This window comes from Amia ocellicauda, chromosome 9, assembly GCF_036373705.1.
Source record: "Amia ocellicauda isolate fAmiCal2 chromosome 9, fAmiCal2.hap1, whole genome shotgun sequence".
In the NCBI taxonomy this organism is placed as follows: Eukaryota; Metazoa; Chordata; class Actinopteri; order Amiiformes; family Amiidae; genus Amia; species Amia ocellicauda.
This window is the reverse complement of record NC_089858.1, coordinates 31,779,523-31,797,005: the sequence shown is the minus strand read 5'-3', so window position 1 is coordinate 31,797,005 and position 17,483 is coordinate 31,779,523. Positions and strand designations below refer to the sequence as shown.

Here is a 17,483-nt window from a genome sequence, read left to right as displayed (position 1 = left end):
TTTTCAGTAAACCATTGGAGCTTTATTATCGTTAAAATGTACACATTAACCTTAAGAGGAAGTCTTCTTCCAGAATGCATTTACTGAGGTAACATTGTGAAATGACAGTAAGATTGTTTGTAAGTAAGAGTTGACTGGCCCATGAGATGGTTCATTTCTTCCACTGTTTGTTCTCGTAGTCCCATTTGGCTGAAAAGCCTTCGACTGGGTTGATCCTCATGTCCAGCATTCTCTGCAGCTGAGCCGCTTGGTATTCCTCAGAGAGGGTGTGAGGAACATCACCGTACACTGCACACACAATTGAAAACACAACGGTAACCTCAAGAATATAATACAAAGTTTCCTGCTAGCACAAAGATTTAAGGTACCAAGTAGAGCCTTAATTGGTCATTTGTCCCAATAAACCTTAGTGGGAGACATTTTCATTTTTTAACCACCATGCTGACAGAGGAACAGTAGAATGACTAGCTCGTATAGATAAAAGAAAGCTAAAACAGGGCTCTGCTAATTCTAATTATAAAATATTAACAAAATATCTTGTATATCTTATTCCAAAACAGAAGACCGTAACACATCGATTGTAGATCAAGATGTATGTTTCTTACTAGCCGAGTTATTGGAACAGATATACTCAACTAAGCCAACACTTTAAAGAGCAACAATTAAGAAGGAAAGGGGGGAAATCACTACAATCCTAAATGGACTTTTACATCATGTAGTTTTACTTGCAGACTTAATTAGAAAAGCCTTTTGTACCTAATAAAGGTTAATCTTTTTCATTGTCCAGTCACAGTACAAGCTGTGTTATCCTATGCCTATTTAAGTATTACAGTACCACTGCTCATCTAGGAAGTAAATGTTTGCAATATTTATATCAATTTAATCTTCAAATGATAGACACATAATATAAAATGTTAACAATTGAACATGCTCCTTGCTAATAAGGATTCAAGGCACACGACTCCATCAGCAAGTTGCTGCTCATTGCAGTGGAGTTCAATTTCCAAAGAAAGTCATGCTTTGTGACTAAAAAAAATACCTAAAGTTTAAACATGCATTTTCACTATTGTATTACATTTTATTAGGCAGATACACTATGGGCATCATTAATAAATACCCTTTTATATCTGAACACTCAGTTTACTGTTGTACAGACAATTAGAAACAGGAGGTGAAACATGCAAAAGTCAATAAAAAAACTAAAAAAAAAATCACTCACCAAACTTCCTCTGCCATAGGACAATGAAACCAGTAAAGCCAAAAAAGAAGAATACTCCGGCTACAACAGACTTCCATTCCTTTGATCCCATGTTCATTTCAGCAAAGCTTTGCTTGAAACTAATACGATACACTGTTGATGAAGACAAAGCACTTGGGTTATTTGTATTATTTACACACCACACACCATCTATCCCTGAGGACAGTAGGCACACCTGCATACATTCACATTTGCCTTACTCCCGTCTCACACAAGTTCCCATTGTCACAATGATAAAGTATTAGGAATTCCTTCCAAATTAATAATTTAGACATTTCCAAAGCTTTGGGTTGTCTCATTGAGGCAAAGATTTTCAATTCCATGTAAATACAGATAAATGCATAAATTGACAACTTGATGCAAATGGCTGTAGTATATTCTCGGGTCACTGAATTACACAATTTGTATACCTACATGCAATTTTCTCTTCATTGGACAGTGTTCCCCACGATCCCTTTTCCTTCTCCTTCAGAGACTTCTGCTCCTGGCTCAGCTCATTCACGAACTTGACTTCAGGGAGGGGCGTCTCTCGCCGATCGAAATATGGAGGAAGCGTGTAATCTTCCACCTTGGCAACCCCTATTTTGAGGTGATCAAAGACACAAAGCTCATTGAAGGAAATTTAAATAATAAGACCACACAAACTTGCATGCTTGGACAGGATTTACACTGAGTAAACAAAATCATACAATGTGGTTTTACTGCAGTTTTTATTTGTTACTCAATGCGATTTAACCAAGAAGAAAATCAATGCAAGGTTGTTCTCCCCTAGAGAGACTATATAGAACTAATCAGTTTAAAAACATAGCAACTGCTCTTCATTAGGCTATTCAATACTAACAGATGTATTTACAGTCAGGATAAAACACATGCCGATTGTGCTTGTGAAGGTTAAACTTAAAATGAGATTTAAAACCACTAACGAATCTATGACAATTAATCAAACTAGCCTGGTGCTAATTAATATGATGACCTTGATGCAAATGCCTCAAGGGAATTCTATTTAAGGCATCCAGACTACAGACAAAGGTCACTTTGATGGGTTTAAGGGACATTAAACAGTTTACATGACACCTTGGATCAAACTAATGCGCAAAATGCACTCTCATAATCATTCAGTGACTGTCATCTCGTGTCAAAAGAAAATGAAAGAGTAATCAATCATTTACCATGTCCACCACGCAAGCAGACGGAGGTAGAGATCGCCCGCTTCCCAACAAGACTCAAGGCTCTGGAGGACAACATTCTGGGACGAGAGAGTCACAGACACAGAGATCAGACAACACAACACAAACCTGTAATCACACAGACACTGCGAGATCAGACATCAACACACATCCACAATCACACAATCACACAGACACTGCGAGATCAGATATCAACACACATCCACAATCACACAGACACACAGACACTGCGAGATCAGATATCAACACACATCCACAATCACACAGACACACAGACACTGCGAGATCAGACGACACACACGCGTGTAGGCGGGACCCCTGCGCACACGGCGTTCTCTCGGGTTCAGCTCTGGCCTGTCAAGCTGTTACACTAAATAACCTTCATACAACAGTATTATCTTAAGCTACATTTCGTATAACAATGAAGTGATTCAAAAAACGTAAAATAAAAGCCAAATCTAGTATTCTTAGCTGATCCCTGTCGTTAGCCTGGTATACAACTAGTCATGATCGGTTTAACGGTAGCGATTACACCGGCACCATACAACTATAAAAACATTTACAAAAAAATCGATTTAAGGACGTTTTTATTTTTATAATTAATCTGAGTTTAAATGGTTCATGATCACTGCCACACTGCGGTGGACACAAATGCACTTCCGATATATTCGATGCACAAGGTCAAACTGACCTGGGGGGAGAAGCAAAGGAAATTAATACATATACAGCGAAAAATGTCTTCTTTGATCGACTTAATCGATGACATATTATACATGAAATACAATAAGATAGGATTTTCAAAAAGCTTCTCCTCCAAGGTCTCATGCTTGACACAAAGCGGCTTCCTCAGCCACTTCCTCCTAGACTCAATGTCACACTGAACACTGCCGAGAATAAGACCACTTCTGATTTTCCAAACAACAAACACGATGTATCAAGTATTTTAGTTATTCATAACTATATTTCAACTGAGATCCAATGCATTAGTCAATCAGTACGTTTTAATACCGCGAATATAATACCGGCTTTTTATACCTCATTACCTGCTGCTCCTGCTCCAGAAAGCGCAAAGGAACACAGAAGGAAATGAGCGCTACTCGAGAATTATGGGATACTGGAGGACAACAACGTGACCAACGTTTCGCTATTATTCAGATCTTGTGTTTATCGATATTTATTATAATTACAATCAAATACAAATATGTTGTGAATGTGCGTTTGGTATTCTGTTATAATTTCTTATTTTTATGCGGTGTATTGGATTATTTATTTTTTTGCGACAGTTTTGCAGTAGGGAGCCAAGGTTACGCTCTAGCACGCCATGTTGGCTCAGTTTCCTCTATTGTTCGCGCCCGGTGAATGCCATTCACGATGAGCCAACATGGCGTCCTTCCTGTCCCTCGTCGGTTTTTTGGGGGGTTGTATTTCCCTGCTTTACGGTACCGGTGACAGCAATCAGCGTGAAAGCCGAATGAGGTGAAAGTGGACATTTGCAGTCGCTCAGCTTATGAAGCTTCTTGCTCAACTATACCATCTCCACCCGGCTTCCGCAAAGGCGCAGCAGCGTGTGCGGCTCATGGTGAATTAGTTTCCTGGTTGTAAAGTGCGGAGCGGCCACACACTACCAGCACATCTACTTTTGTAACAAGTGGTCTCGCCATTTCACTCCTACGACAGTTTCGCTGGTTTGTTTGTCGACTACAAGCGACGCTAAGGGAATACTAATTGATTTGTTATTATTGTCGTCGTGTATTTTTTGTATTTGGCTTAGTTTTTTCGCAGTTTACTCTGATTCTGCAACAGTGCGACGGAGCTATGTTATAGCATATGGTTATAGACTCGCAAGCTTAATATAACCCGTCTGGAGTTGCGCTTTTGTACCGATCCGGTTGGCAGGAGCTCGGTGGCGATGGCGGTGAAGCTGACCACGCAGGCGTACTGTAAGATGCTGCTGCACGCCGCCAAGTACCCGCACTGCGCGGTCAACGGGCTCCTGGTGGCCGAGAGGCAGAAGAGGAAGGACGGGCAGCCGGTGCTGTGTGTGGACTGCATCCCGCTCTTCCACGGCACCCTGGCGCTGGCACCGATGCTGGAGGTGGCGCTGACACTGGTAACACATTATAGATCCAGCCGTGTAGTGTGTTACGACATCGACAACAGTGCCATGCAAGTGTGGTCCTTGTCTGTAGATCGGCTGGCCCTTTCCTCGACTGCATGTCTCGTACATGGGGAATCATGTCCTGCTTACTGAAGTGTATGTCCTGACGTCTGAGCTCATGCAATATATCGCGATCTTCAACTTTTGTTAACTGGTCAGAATATGGGATCTAGGCTACATCAACCAGATCTCTAGTTATAAAGTTATGAAATAGTTTGACACTGCACAACCACATCTTGCTACAAGGTCCAAAAGACTTAATTTTTGTGCCACAGTTTAAACGTGTGTTCCACTGAACTTTATTTTGAAGATGGGAATGACTATTTATTTATTGTTAATGTGGTCTTTTCTGATTGGCGTTTCAATAGCACTTTGTGGATAATGTCTTGGATGTCCTAAGATCAGGGAAGTTAAACTCAATTCTTGGATGGCTGTGGTGCCCTCTGCCTTTCAATCCTTCTTTAATTCACTTTACACATATAACACCTCTGTTTGCCTTGATGTGGTGCAAGTACGGCAATAAACTGAGCCCCAGTGTCTGAAAGAAAATCAGATGATCTTTGTCTGAACTGGAGTTTGACTTGAGTCTGAAATGAATAATGTTGAGTGAGTTAAGTTGTTTCCACTTGCATTCTTGAGTGGCTAATCAGTGGTACAGTATTTCATATTCCACTGTAAACATCAACTTTATATAAAATAAATAAAGAATAATACAGATTCTGTTTTAGATGCTGGTAGATGAATACGAAATCGATTTCAGGAGGTTTTAGTTTTTACTCCTGCACACTTGTGGATTTCAGTGTCATGACTTGGCTGCAACATGTGTGTTTGTAATCTTGAGACTCAATTGGTCTTTTCTAGATTGACACCTGGTGTAAGGAAAATAAATACATCATAGCTGGATATTATCAAGCCAATGAGCGCATGAAGGAAATCAGGTGAGCTGTTCATTAATTTATCTATTCATAAAAGTCAATGACAGTGCTCACTTCTTTATGCTGCCTTTGTGAAGATGGAGATCCTTTATCTTAATATTTTCTACACATTTACAGACCTAACCAAGTTGCTGAGAAAGTGGCGGCCAGGATTGCGGAGAACTTCAACGAAGCAGCTTTAATAATGGTAAATCATCTCCGGTCTCTTTTGATAATGTTTTCTTTGTGATTTTTGAACGTTTCGCAGATCAGGATTGACAGGGTAAAGGAAAGAAAGAGATCCATTCTTGAATTTAATTGAAAACGTTTTGTGTGTGATTTACACTTGTCTTGTTTTCCAATGAGGGAATAAACAAACTTGGATCTCCTTAACTCTATGATTTGTATCTCAGGTGGACAACAACAAGTTTACCATGGATTGCTGTGAGCCAATTCTGACTGTTTTTGAGCACCATGACAACAAGTGGAAATGCAGGGAAACAAATGTGTATGGAATCATTCATTTCCCAGTATACTTTTATTATAGTTGACTATTTGAGGGTTTGAATGAGATTGTAATAAAATGAATATATTGTTCTTTACAGTGATTGCTGTGAGGACTGGTTAGAAGCCCAAAAGATCACGTCCGCCCTCCTGGAAAGCAGGTCCTATGACAACCTGACAGACTTTGACAATCACCTGGATGACCTGAGGAATGACTGGACTAATCCGGAGATCAACAAAGCCGTCCTGCACCTGTGCTAAGCCGACCTGGAACTAGCTCTCCTCAGCCATGTCTGCCAAACGGGACTCAGATACCCCCCCCACCCCCCAGTGAACTGCTCAGAAGGGTCTTCTCTGCAGAGATGTTGCTGACTAAACTCCATTTCTGTAGGACAAGCTGAACATTGCCAGAAAATAAGTCTAGTGGAAAGTTTTTTCAGATGTCTTCTCAAAAATCCCTGTTGACAACGGTTTGTGTCAAATAACTATATACACTGCAGTTCATTTGCTGAGAACCACAGCTATCTGAACCTGCAACTACTCATGGCTATGTGTCTTACTGTAGGATAAAAGTTACTACCAATGTACACAAATGTCTGCAGGTTAGTGCTGATTTTAGCTAATACAGTAGTTGTGAAATTGACATATTTAAGAGGATTTACTAATTGAAAATAATGTTATTTTGCTGATATACATTTTTACAGATAGGTACTTTTGAGGTTTGAGTAGAGTAATGTGATTTCTGAATTTAAAATCTGTCTTTAAGTGTGTAGTGCGAGTCTCCCTACGTTTATATTCACAGAGAAGTCTCTGCTTACATCCACAACCCCCAAGAGAAATTCTGAAGTGCTTTCTGTCTAATTTTAGGTATGGCAGGTTAGAGTTAGTAAGTCTTTGTGCATATTTTACATGAATATGTCAGTTGTCCTATCTGAGGATTGAACGATGGTTTGAAAGATGATATGAAGATGCATTACATGGCAAATTAAGTTAATTTTGCTCTTGAGTTCTTGGCATGTAAATGCTGTTTGTTTGTTCGTTAGTTATGCTTCTTGTTTTATAACCATCTATTTTGAGTCTTTAAATAAAACTGATGTTTTTGAGATTATTCTTTTTGTCTTGTTCAACAGTTTATGCTCAAATCTTGGTCTATTGGAGGATACAATTAAGGTTTATAGTTAGTGTAAATTGTAGTAAAACTGTATAGACAGAAGTGGGGACGTGTACATGTTCCTTGGGAGTGTGATCTCATGACTGATTTAATTATAGAGAGTTATCTTTTTCTCCTTTTAACCTTAACCGTAAGCTTGAGAATAGTGCTTTGTACATTCACAAGAGTCTTAAATGTTTTGGCGTTTTTTGCATTTCTGTAAATGCATTAGTCTGCACAACACACATTCTGTTAACAATTGCTTTTAACTTGCTTTTCACATTTTCTCTCCTTGTTAAAGAACACCTTGAAATATCTTATCTTGAAGTTAATGTGTTTTCCACTGTTGGTTGAGAATGTTAAATTAGATGGAGTCGCCAGAGTAAATTTTAGATTAAGATTAAGGCAGGGATTAGAGAGAGAAAAAGTGTCACTTTTTGTGTATTTTGCCTTTCTAATGGGAATTACTGAAGATTCAGAAACTCCACTGTAATGTTTGATATTAACTCCTACCATTATAAATAAAGATTATACAATTGTTGTATATTTTTCTGATCTACAATTTAGGTAAATAATCAATTATCTTTTGTGTTCACAGCCTGGACTGTTGCCTTTTATTGGTCAATATGTGGTTCCACTCATGAAATTCCAGAAATTCTAGTTATACAGCTAATCCTATTTTATGACTTTTTTTTCCTAATAATATTTGTATATACTTTAAAAACAGTACCACTTCAGTCATTTGATGTAAACATCTACCTGTGACTTACTAACCAGAGAAAAATATAATTGTAGTCCTAAATATTTACACTTCATTTTTCCCAGATTAATTTAGTGGGTGCTTGGCCAACACCAGATAAAGAAACAAACATTTCGAGGTCTGACTAGCTCCAAAATAATGGGACAGTCCACAAGATTTTTCCTGCTACTGCTTTAGGCGTGTGAATGACAGAGCAGAATTTCCCAAACATTTCAATTTCTACCTTTTTTAAATTGTTGATGCCTTGTAAAATGTGACTTTTAGCCTTTGTTTGATAACTTCATTGTTTCTGAGTTATATTACTATATTCAATGGAGCCATGAGGTCCAACATACTGGCTATTTTAAAGATTAATTATAGATTGTAATTTGTTTTTAACTGGAAATGCATTAGATTAGTACTATATGGTTAATTCATAATTTTTTTCAGTGTTGCATTTCATAAAGGGATTTAGTTTACATTGACCAAATTATCTTATAAATCTTATAAAATGTGTTATTATTTTGTAGACCTGGTGAAGGGAGGGTTTCAATATTTTGATAGTTGGTAGGCTTCCCCATTTGAAATGAAAATGATTCATATGAGATCTTCCAAGCTGGAATTATGAAATTTGTTCTCTAAATGGACCTATTTTCAAGGATGTTTCTTGTAAATTCTCAAATCTAGGTTTTTTACATTTTATTTTAAATAGCCAGCTGTAGAAATTAATATTTTTAAAGCTCTTTAAGACTACATTGATTGTTACTATGATAAATAATGCATTTGGTGTAACTGTAATGTGGTACTTTCCCCATTTATATATTAACTGATAGAGCCCAATCTGTCAATAAGAATTTACTGTGTTCTGCAATAAAGTTTATGAGCACTGAAGTCCTTCCTTGTATCCTAATTTCCAATACATTATAGTATTCTTTACCCAGTTGAGTGTATTCAAATCTATCAGAGGTCTACACTGATAAATAATTGTATTATTAAAGGATCCTGAAGAGAGAGGGGGAGACTGGGAACATTAAAGGCTGATATCTTCTTTCATCTTCCACTTTCCTACCTACCCATTTTCACCTACAATATGTTGGTTTTAAAATCCACTCTATATAAAGTGTCCATTTAAAAAATATGAGTATGTAATGCATCTCAGATAATAAGCAAAAAAAATCTCTGCCAGAGAGTGTTTTGTATATGACACTAGGGCTGAAACAAGATCCCATCCTTTACACTTCCAAATCATATTTTATCTGCAGAATTACAGTGGGGGAAAAAGTATTTGATCCCCTGCTGATGTTGTACGTTTGCCCACTGACAAAGAAATGATCAGTCTATAATTTTAATGGTAGGTGTATTTTAACAGTGAGAGACAGAATAACAACCAAAAAATCCAGAAAAACACATTTCAAAAAAGTTATACATTGATTTGCATGTTAATGAGGGAAATAAGTATTTGACCCCTTCGACTTAGTACTTGGAGGCAAAACCCTTGTTGGCAATCACAGAGGTCAGACGTTTCTTGTAGTTGGCCACCAGGTTTGCACACATCTCAGGAGGGATTTTGTCCCACTCCTCTTTGCAGATCCTCTCCAAGTCATTAAGGTTTCGATGCTGACGTTTGGCAACTCGAACCTTCAGCTCCCTCCACAGATTTTCTATGGGATTAAGGTCTGGAGACTGGCTAGGCCACTCCAGGACCTTAATGTGCTTCTTCTAGAGCCACTCCTTTGTTGCCTTGGCTGTGTGTTTTGGGTCATTGTCATGCTGGAATACCCATCCACAACCCATTTTCAATGCCCTGTCTGAGGGAAGGAGGTTCTCGCCCAAGATCTGACGGTACATGGCCCCGTCCATCGTCCCTTTGATGCGGTGCAGTTGTCCTGTCCCCTTAGCAGAAAAACACCCCCAAAGCATAATGTTTCCACCTCCATGTTTGACGGTGGGGATGGTGTTCTTGGGGTCATTCCTCCTCCTCCAAACACAGCGAGTTGAGTTGATGCCAAAGAGCTTGATTTTGGTCTCATCTGACCACAACACTTTCACCCAGTTCTCCTCTGAATCATTCAGATGTTCATTGGCAAACTTCAGATGGGCCTGTACATGTGCTTTCTTGAGCAGGGGGACCTTGTGGGCGCTGCAGGATTTCAGTCCTTCATGGCGTAGTGTGTTACCAATTGTTTTCTTGGTGACTATGGTCCCAGCTGCCTTGAGATCATTAACAAGATCCTCCCGTGTAGTTCTGGGCTGATTCCTCACCGTTCTCATGATCATTGAAACTCCACGAGGTGAGATCTTGCATGGAGCCCCAGACCGAGGGAGACTGACAGTTATTTTGTGTTTCTTCCATTTGCGAATAATCGCACCAACTGTTGTCACCTTCTCACCAAGCTGCTTGGCGATGGTCTTGTAGCCCATTCCAGCCTTGTGTAGGTCTACAATCTTGTCCCTGACATCCTTGGACAGCTCTTTGGTCTTGGCCATGGTGGAGAGTTTGGAATCTTATTGATTGATTGCTTCTGTGGACAGGTGTCTTTTATACAGGTAACGAGCTGAGATTAGGAGCACTTCCTTTAAGAGAGTGCTCCTAATCTCAGCTCGTTACCTGTATAAAAGACACCTGGGAGCCAGAAATCTTGCTGATTGATAGGGGATCAAATACTTATTTCCCTCATTAACATGCAAATCAATTTATAACTTTTTTGAAATGCGTTTTTCTGGATTTTTTTGTTGTTATTCTGTCTCTCACTGTTAAAATACACCTACCATTAAAATTATAGACTGATCATTTCTTTGTCAGTGGGCAAACGTACAAAATCAGCAGGGGATCAAATACTTTTTTCCCTCACTGTATGTTTTGAAATTGGTAGAAAAAAAACTACAGTCCAGCTTGGTATAGTATAATCTAAATGATAGTTCTGGGTTCTATATGAATTAGATGTTACTATATCATCAACATATAATAAGAACCATTCCTATTTAATAGTAGTACTTTGTAAATGACATTGTAACACAGCAGATATTTCAAAAACAACTAACCTAAATCAACCCTTAGGAAACAAGAGTAAAACATGTCACATACAGACCTGGTTAAATGTCTAATAAATATGAATGTTTATGAAATGTTTAAAATATAGGTTAGGGGTCAACATTATTTCTAGTTACATATGTAAAGTTTGTGGGGTATTTATAAAAATAATCTATGATCTCAGAAAACTATATTGATAAGTAACAAGTTGTAAAGGACACCTATGTAACCTGAAGTTACATAGTACTCCGGCCATCTGTCACACTACTATAACACCTGCACTTTGTCATTGACATTTGAAGGGACTGATCATTCATCCTCACTACTGGCCTCTCTGTGCCCAGGTGTCATACCTGTCCAATCCAGGAGAGGGCATGAGTTAACGTGTGTGAGGAGACAATGGCACCAGTACTGGTTTGTATGGCTGTAAGTGCCATTTCCAGTCATGTTAGCTATTGATTAATTAAGCAAATAGAGTCACTTTCTCAATTAAACTCTGGTGCTTGAGGGGCCTGATGGATGTTTATGCAGTTTCGACATGACTGAACTTGTTAAGCAGGTCTATTTTATTCATGGAAATTAATATAAAAGCTTGGATACATTTAGGATTAAAGGGTGGCCAGTAAAACCTGTTGGACTGGTGCTATCCAGGACCAGCATCTTAACAATCTTAATCATTATAATCATAATTACACTTGAATGTCTCAGAATTGTATCTCATTTAGAAGACCCCTACACATAACTAGTGCTGTACAGAAACATGCAAATCCCCTGCATTTCCTTTAATGGTGATTTACCTCTTACTGTTCGTAGGCAGCCCTTGTTAATAAAGGATTGTTTGTTCAGTATTTTCTACTGCAGTGCGGAACTGATCGGCGGTCGGCAGCAGTGCGGGGCGGACGGGACGTGTGTGACGCAGCCGCCTCTGTGCTTCACTTCCGGGTCACCGATCTGAATTTGGCGCGGGAAGTTACTTTCTGGCTGCTTTTAGTTATTTTGTGAACATATTTAAACTATACTTCAACCATGGATACCTGCGAAGTCGAGTTCCTCGCCGAAAAGGAGATGGTGACTATAATCCCCAACTTCAGTCTGGATAAAATCTATTTGATTGGGGTAGGTAAACGAATGAAGTGCAATGATTGACTGAAGTAGACCAACTTTATTCTTGACATTTCATTAGTGGATACGTTTTGCTTTTTACTCAACAGGCCACGTACTTTAAAATGTTATTATGTTTGTAGAAATGTTAAGTCATCGTTTGGGAGTTAATATTTTAAAAGCTGACATGTTGACAGTGTCCAGTAAACGAATACCACACTACAACACTGTTACATTTTATTTCGGTGTAATGTTTGTGTGCAGGGGGATCTGGGTCCTTTCAACCCCGGGTTGCCCGTGGACGTGCCTGTGTGGCTGGCTGTCAATCTGAAGCAGAGACAGAAGTGTCGGATTGTGCCTCCCGATTGGATGGATGTTGGTAAAGACCGCTAACCTGGGAAGCACATGTGGTTTATAAATTCCCAATATATTCATATTCCTTTATTTAAATGCTTAATTTCTTGCATGTGTGGCACTTGTATTGTGTTCTGTATATATGCTGGTACCACTGTAAAAAGTGGAACTTAATTACTATAACAATATAAGAACATAATTTACAATCGAGAGGAGGCCATTCGCCCCATGGTGCACGTTTGGTGTCCATTACTATCTAAGTGATCCAAGGATCCTATCCTGTCTATTTTTAAATGTTCCCAAATTTTCAGCTTCAACCACATCGCTGGGGAGTTTGTTCCAGATTGTGACGCCTCTCTGTGTGAAGAAGTGTCTCCTGTTTTCCGTCTTGAATGCTTTGAAGCCCAATTTCCATTTGTGTCCCCGGGTGCGTGTGTCCCTGCTGATCTGGAAAAGCTCCTCTGGTTTGATGTGGTCGATGCCTTTCATGATTTTGAAGACTTGGATCAAGTCCTCACATAGTCTCCTCTGTTCCAGGGTGAAAAGGTTCAGGTCCTCAGTCTCTCAGTAGGACATTCCCTTCAGACCTGGAATAAGTCTGGTTGCTCTCCTCTGAACTGCCTCTAGAGCAGCGATATCTTTCTTGAAGTGTGGAGCCCAGAGCTGCACACAGTATCCAGATGAGCTCTAACTAGTGCATTGGACAGTCTGAACATCACTGCCCTTGTTCTCAATTCTACACTTTTGACAATATACCCTAACATTGTGTTTGCCATTTTTATTGCTTCCCTACATTGCTTGGATGGAGAAAGTGAGGAGTCCATGTAGACTCCTAGGTCTTTCTCATGCGTTACTTCATCTAGTTCTATTCCTCCCATAGTGTAATTATAGTGGACATTTTTGTTACCTGCATGTATTACATTGCACTTGTCCACATTGAATTTCATCTGCCAGGTGTTGGTCCACAACTGAATATTATCTAAGTCCCTTTGAATAGCCTGTGCTGCCGAGATTGTATCTGCTGAGCCACCTATTTTAGTATCATCTGCAAATTTGACAAGTTTGCTAACTATCCCAGAGTCCACATCATTAATATAGATTAGAAACAACAAAGGCCCTAGTACTGATCCCTGTGGGACTCCACTAACAACCTCACTCCAGTTAGAAACGACTCCTCTAATCGACACCCTCTGTTTCCTATACATCAACCAGTTCAAAATCCATGTACTTACATTACCCTGAATGCCTACAGCTTCCAATTTGAGGATCAGTGTTTTTCATTATTCAGTGTGAGTTACCTTGTGTCTGCCAGATATGTTAATAATAATTATTAACCAGGGCTGGGATTAAATCAAAACTATTACCCAGCTGCTAACAGACAGCAATGTACTCAGTGGTGACTTCATGTTTTGTAAGATGCTACTGTCTTCTACTCCTATCTTAGCTGCTAGTATAATATACAAGTTTGTAGTTTGCTATTAGTCGGGGGGTCCAATTTTTGATTTAATCTGATTAGTGTTTTACAGTGGAATGACCTGAGCTGTGGGTTATGAAGACCTGCGCTCCCATGTTTTACATCAGGTTACACCAATCCATGAATCTGCAGTATAAAGCATTGTTTAAACCCCCCTGTATGTATATGAAAAAAGAAAAAACAACAACTGTCAGACTGCTTTCTAAGGCTGCACTTAATTCCTCCTGGCACAAGGTGACCATGCAGTCTGCCTAATTAAACCACTTTAATTAATAATCTCATACTTTAATAATCTCAATTAGTCTTTGTTAAAGCATGTTGATTAAGAAGCAGCAGTTGTAGAGATTTATTTTAAGGGACGTGTATCTCTTAATTACTCATCTTATTCAATATTATGTTAGTGTAAATATTTTAAATGTTTTAATTTACTAGCAGGAACACAATTTGTCAACAAATGAGTAAACAAAAACAAACCGCAGTTTCTCAGAACAATTTGTATAAAATACTGAATTCATAACATCAGTGCTGTAACATGGCCAATAAACTCAGTGCTATTCAATGACTCCTTTTGTAGAAAAGCTGGAAGAGATCAGAGACCAGGAGAGGAAGGAGGAGACTTTCACCCCAATACCCAGTGCGTACTACATGGAGCTTACCAAGTTACTGCTGAACCAGTAAGTAGGACCGTCCTCCGCATGCCTTGAGTTGCACGAAGTGACAACCTCCGATAACGCGCCACTCTGCTCCAAGCACAACCAGTGAGATGCACACTATCATGAATACCATGCTGCTCCATGTTCCTACCCCTGCAGCAGCGGCAGCTTGCTTCCATAGCATTGCAACCAACACTCCAGAAAAATATAGCGTTAAGATTTCAGTTAATGCTACTTTGAACAATGGTGTGGGTTCACAGAATTCTCTCTGAAAAGTAACCATACGTTTCCAGACAGCACCACCAATGCGTCTGTGTGTTTTTTCTATTTACCTGGCCTGTTACTTATACTCAGTGCTCATTGTCCTGATGTTTTTCTTAGCGCTTCAGACAACATCCCCAAGGCCGATGAGATCAGGATTTTGGTGAAGGACATCTGGGACACACGCATCGCCAAGCTGCGCCTGTCCGCCGACAGCTTCGTCAACCAGCAGGAGGCGCACGCCAAGGTACGCCCCCGTCACTCCACTCCCCATCACAGCCTATGCCTGGGAATGTGTCCACTCACATCAGTGGCACACCTTTACCATGCTTTAACACAGTGTCAGTGCTGGCCATCCCTGGTCCCTGTGGGGATGCAGGGGTGAGGAGGTCTTTGCACATCTGACTGACCTGGACACCCAGTCTGAATTGTTTGAAATAGAGATTGGGTTAGCCAATGAAAGCTCAGAGAACTTAAACCAGAAGGCAGAACCTGAGTTCCCTCTGGCATCGCTTCTGTGGTCATCTCCACACTCAACCTTTTTACCTTTCACACCCACTGCTGCCAGACACGGCTTTGCTCTCTGCATCTTTGCCTTTTGCTCTTGCTCTCCCCCACACTTGACATCCTACAGCTCCAACAATCTGCTACATTACCTGTAATGTAAGAGCGTTAAACATTAGCTATCCATATGCAGTTCTCTTCACTGCACTTTAGTGTCATTTTGAATTATACTGCCTTTTAGATGAATGGCCTACTGCTACATATCTGCAACTTCTGTTACTGCACACTTGTTTTTATAGATGTTGTATATTTTTATGATTTTGTTGCATTTTCTTTGCTATATTGTTTCCTTGGCTATTTTTTTTATACATTTTGAATGATTGTACTTCTTTTACACAAGTGTAAATTGTCCTGGATAAAGGCATCAGGTAAGTAATAATTATAATAAATGACTCTTGCAGTTTTCTAGGATGGGAAATGGCAGCCTCTTCCTAGACTTTAGATTTCTCTGTCTTTGTAAAGCTTATTCTTAAGATAATCTGTGAACTGCTGGGTCTCCTGTCCTGCTCCTGGAGAGCCCCACAGGTTTTACAGGTCGCCCTTAAATCAGACCGCAAACGGCTATTTCATCTTTGTTTTTTTTTTACCCTTAGCTGGACAACCTGACGCTAATGGAGATCAACACAGTCAGGACCTTCCTCTTGGAGTCCTTGAACCACATGTACAAGCTGCGCACAAACCTGCAGCCTGGGACCGAGGCCACCAAGTCCCAGGACTACTAATCACAACCCACGAGCCTCCCTCTAGGGAGAGACTGAACCCTCCTCCTCAGTGCACGCTCCACCCCGAAATCACTGTCTCGTCTTCATAAACCTGGGGCCCTGCAATCCTGCTTGAAGGACACAGTCGATTGGGGGGGGTGGGGGGTGTATCTATCATTCGTCAAGAGTAAAGAGGCTGGATCAGCAAAGCAAACTAACTCCTGTTAAGAGCTGAGGTGTAACAGGAGCTAGAAAGAGCCCAACAGGACTGACTGGAGACCTGTTTGATGCAGTCTGACTGTAGTGGCACTGCTGGGAAGAGCTCAATATGAATGACTGGCAGAGTAGTTTTTATTTGCTGCTGTAGGTCAAGAACTGAGTAACTATTTTTGCCTTTTTACTGTGTACAACCAGCAGCACCTGTAGCTTTTTGTGGAGAAGGTCCTGCCCTGTTTTATAGATTTTTGTATTTTTATTTAAATAAAGTGTTGTTAGTCTGTGACTGATTTATCATCACTGTGTCTTCAGCCACAGTGTGAAAGTACATTAGCGGTCTCATCAATGGCACTGTGTGAGGAGACAGACCTGGTGCTTTGGCAACAGACAAGTTTGAGATTGGTAACACTTACAGTCTGGATTCAGAGATGTTAAAATATGATTCTCTCATTCTCATCTTCACCTGACATAACTAACCTGATTTGATTTCACTGACTCAGTGACATGTTATATATCCCAAAGGAGACGACTAGATTAATGTAAAGTTTTTCATTCAGGGGGCATAAACAGTCCTGTTCCTATGGTGTAATATGAGGATTCTGACCAGGGGTCACATTATAACCAGTCCAAATAACAGCACTTATTTAAAAAGTATTTAAGAAGGCATTGGTTTATTTAAATCACTTGCTTTATAAAAACACATTTTTATTTTACTGTATTTCATAAGCTTTTAAATAATACACAAACATTAAACTATGTGGTAAGATTTAAACATCTGCACTATCCTGTATATTTCCTGTTATAAAATAGATAGGTTCATGCTCTAGTTCATATACTGTCTACTAGTTTCTAACTCTTAATGTTAGCTGGTTTAAATTACTGGTTTTTAAAATATATCTTATGGTTCATTTTGTATTCTAAAACTAAAACTGTTTAAACAAATTATATAAGTCAGCCTTATTATAAAGTAATAAACATTAGGTTATAAACAGTCCTGGTTCTCTGAAATACAGCAGTTATGCAGCCACAAATTGATTTGGTTTCACCTGGAGACCAGTTGTGTAATACCAAATAGACCAATGCAGAAGACGAGTTGCCTTGGTAGGAAAAGTCTTCCAAAAATGGATGTATATCTGTATCCTGACTGCAAGCTAGACACCAGTCCTGATCATTTTCCCACCACATCCCACACTGAGAGCGAGTGAAGGCTGCTCAGGC

General features: G+C 39.6%; 3 protein-coding genes across 4 annotated transcripts; 2 read left to right on the top strand and 1 right to left on the bottom strand.

Moving 5' to 3' along the window:
- Positions 1–3,607, bottom strand: cox4i1 (cytochrome c oxidase subunit 4I1). 2 transcript variants are annotated; one of them, XM_066714085.1, is made up of 5 exons: positions 3,489–3,607; positions 2,428–2,504; positions 1,673–1,837; positions 1,220–1,351; positions 1–288 (listed from the first exon to the last, which is right to left on the bottom strand). In XM_066714085.1, the coding sequence occupies exons 2-5, from the start codon at positions 2,501–2,503 to the stop codon at positions 152–154; spliced, it is 510 nt and encodes a 169-aa protein (XP_066570182.1). In that variant the 5' UTR covers position 2,504; positions 3,489–3,607; the 3' UTR covers positions 1–151. The 2 variants fall into 2 exon arrangements, with proteins under 2 accessions (XP_066570182.1, XP_066570181.1); XM_066714084.1 differs by having other exon boundaries at positions 3,481–3,550.
- Positions 3,608–3,818: 211 nt separating this feature from the next.
- On the top strand, positions 3,819–8,801 carry emc8 (ER membrane protein complex subunit 8). Its single transcript, XM_066714083.1, has 5 exons — positions 3,819–4,555; positions 5,465–5,541; positions 5,656–5,725; positions 5,931–6,025; positions 6,123–8,801. Exons 1-5 carry the CDS (start codon positions 4,355–4,357, stop codon positions 6,280–6,282), a joined length of 603 nt encoding a protein of 200 aa, XP_066570180.1. The 5' UTR covers positions 3,819–4,354; the 3' UTR covers positions 6,283–8,801.
- Positions 8,802–11,803: 3,002 nt separating this feature from the next.
- gins2 (GINS complex subunit 2) lies at positions 11,804–16,551 on the top strand. The gene is made up of 5 exons (XM_066714082.1): positions 11,804–12,057; positions 12,307–12,421; positions 14,445–14,544; positions 14,905–15,031; positions 15,942–16,551. The coding sequence occupies exons 1-5, from the start codon at positions 11,968–11,970 to the stop codon at positions 16,068–16,070; spliced, it is 561 nt and encodes a 186-aa protein (XP_066570179.1). The 5' UTR covers positions 11,804–11,967; the 3' UTR covers positions 16,071–16,551.
- The last annotated feature ends 932 nt before the right edge of the window (positions 16,552–17,483 follow it).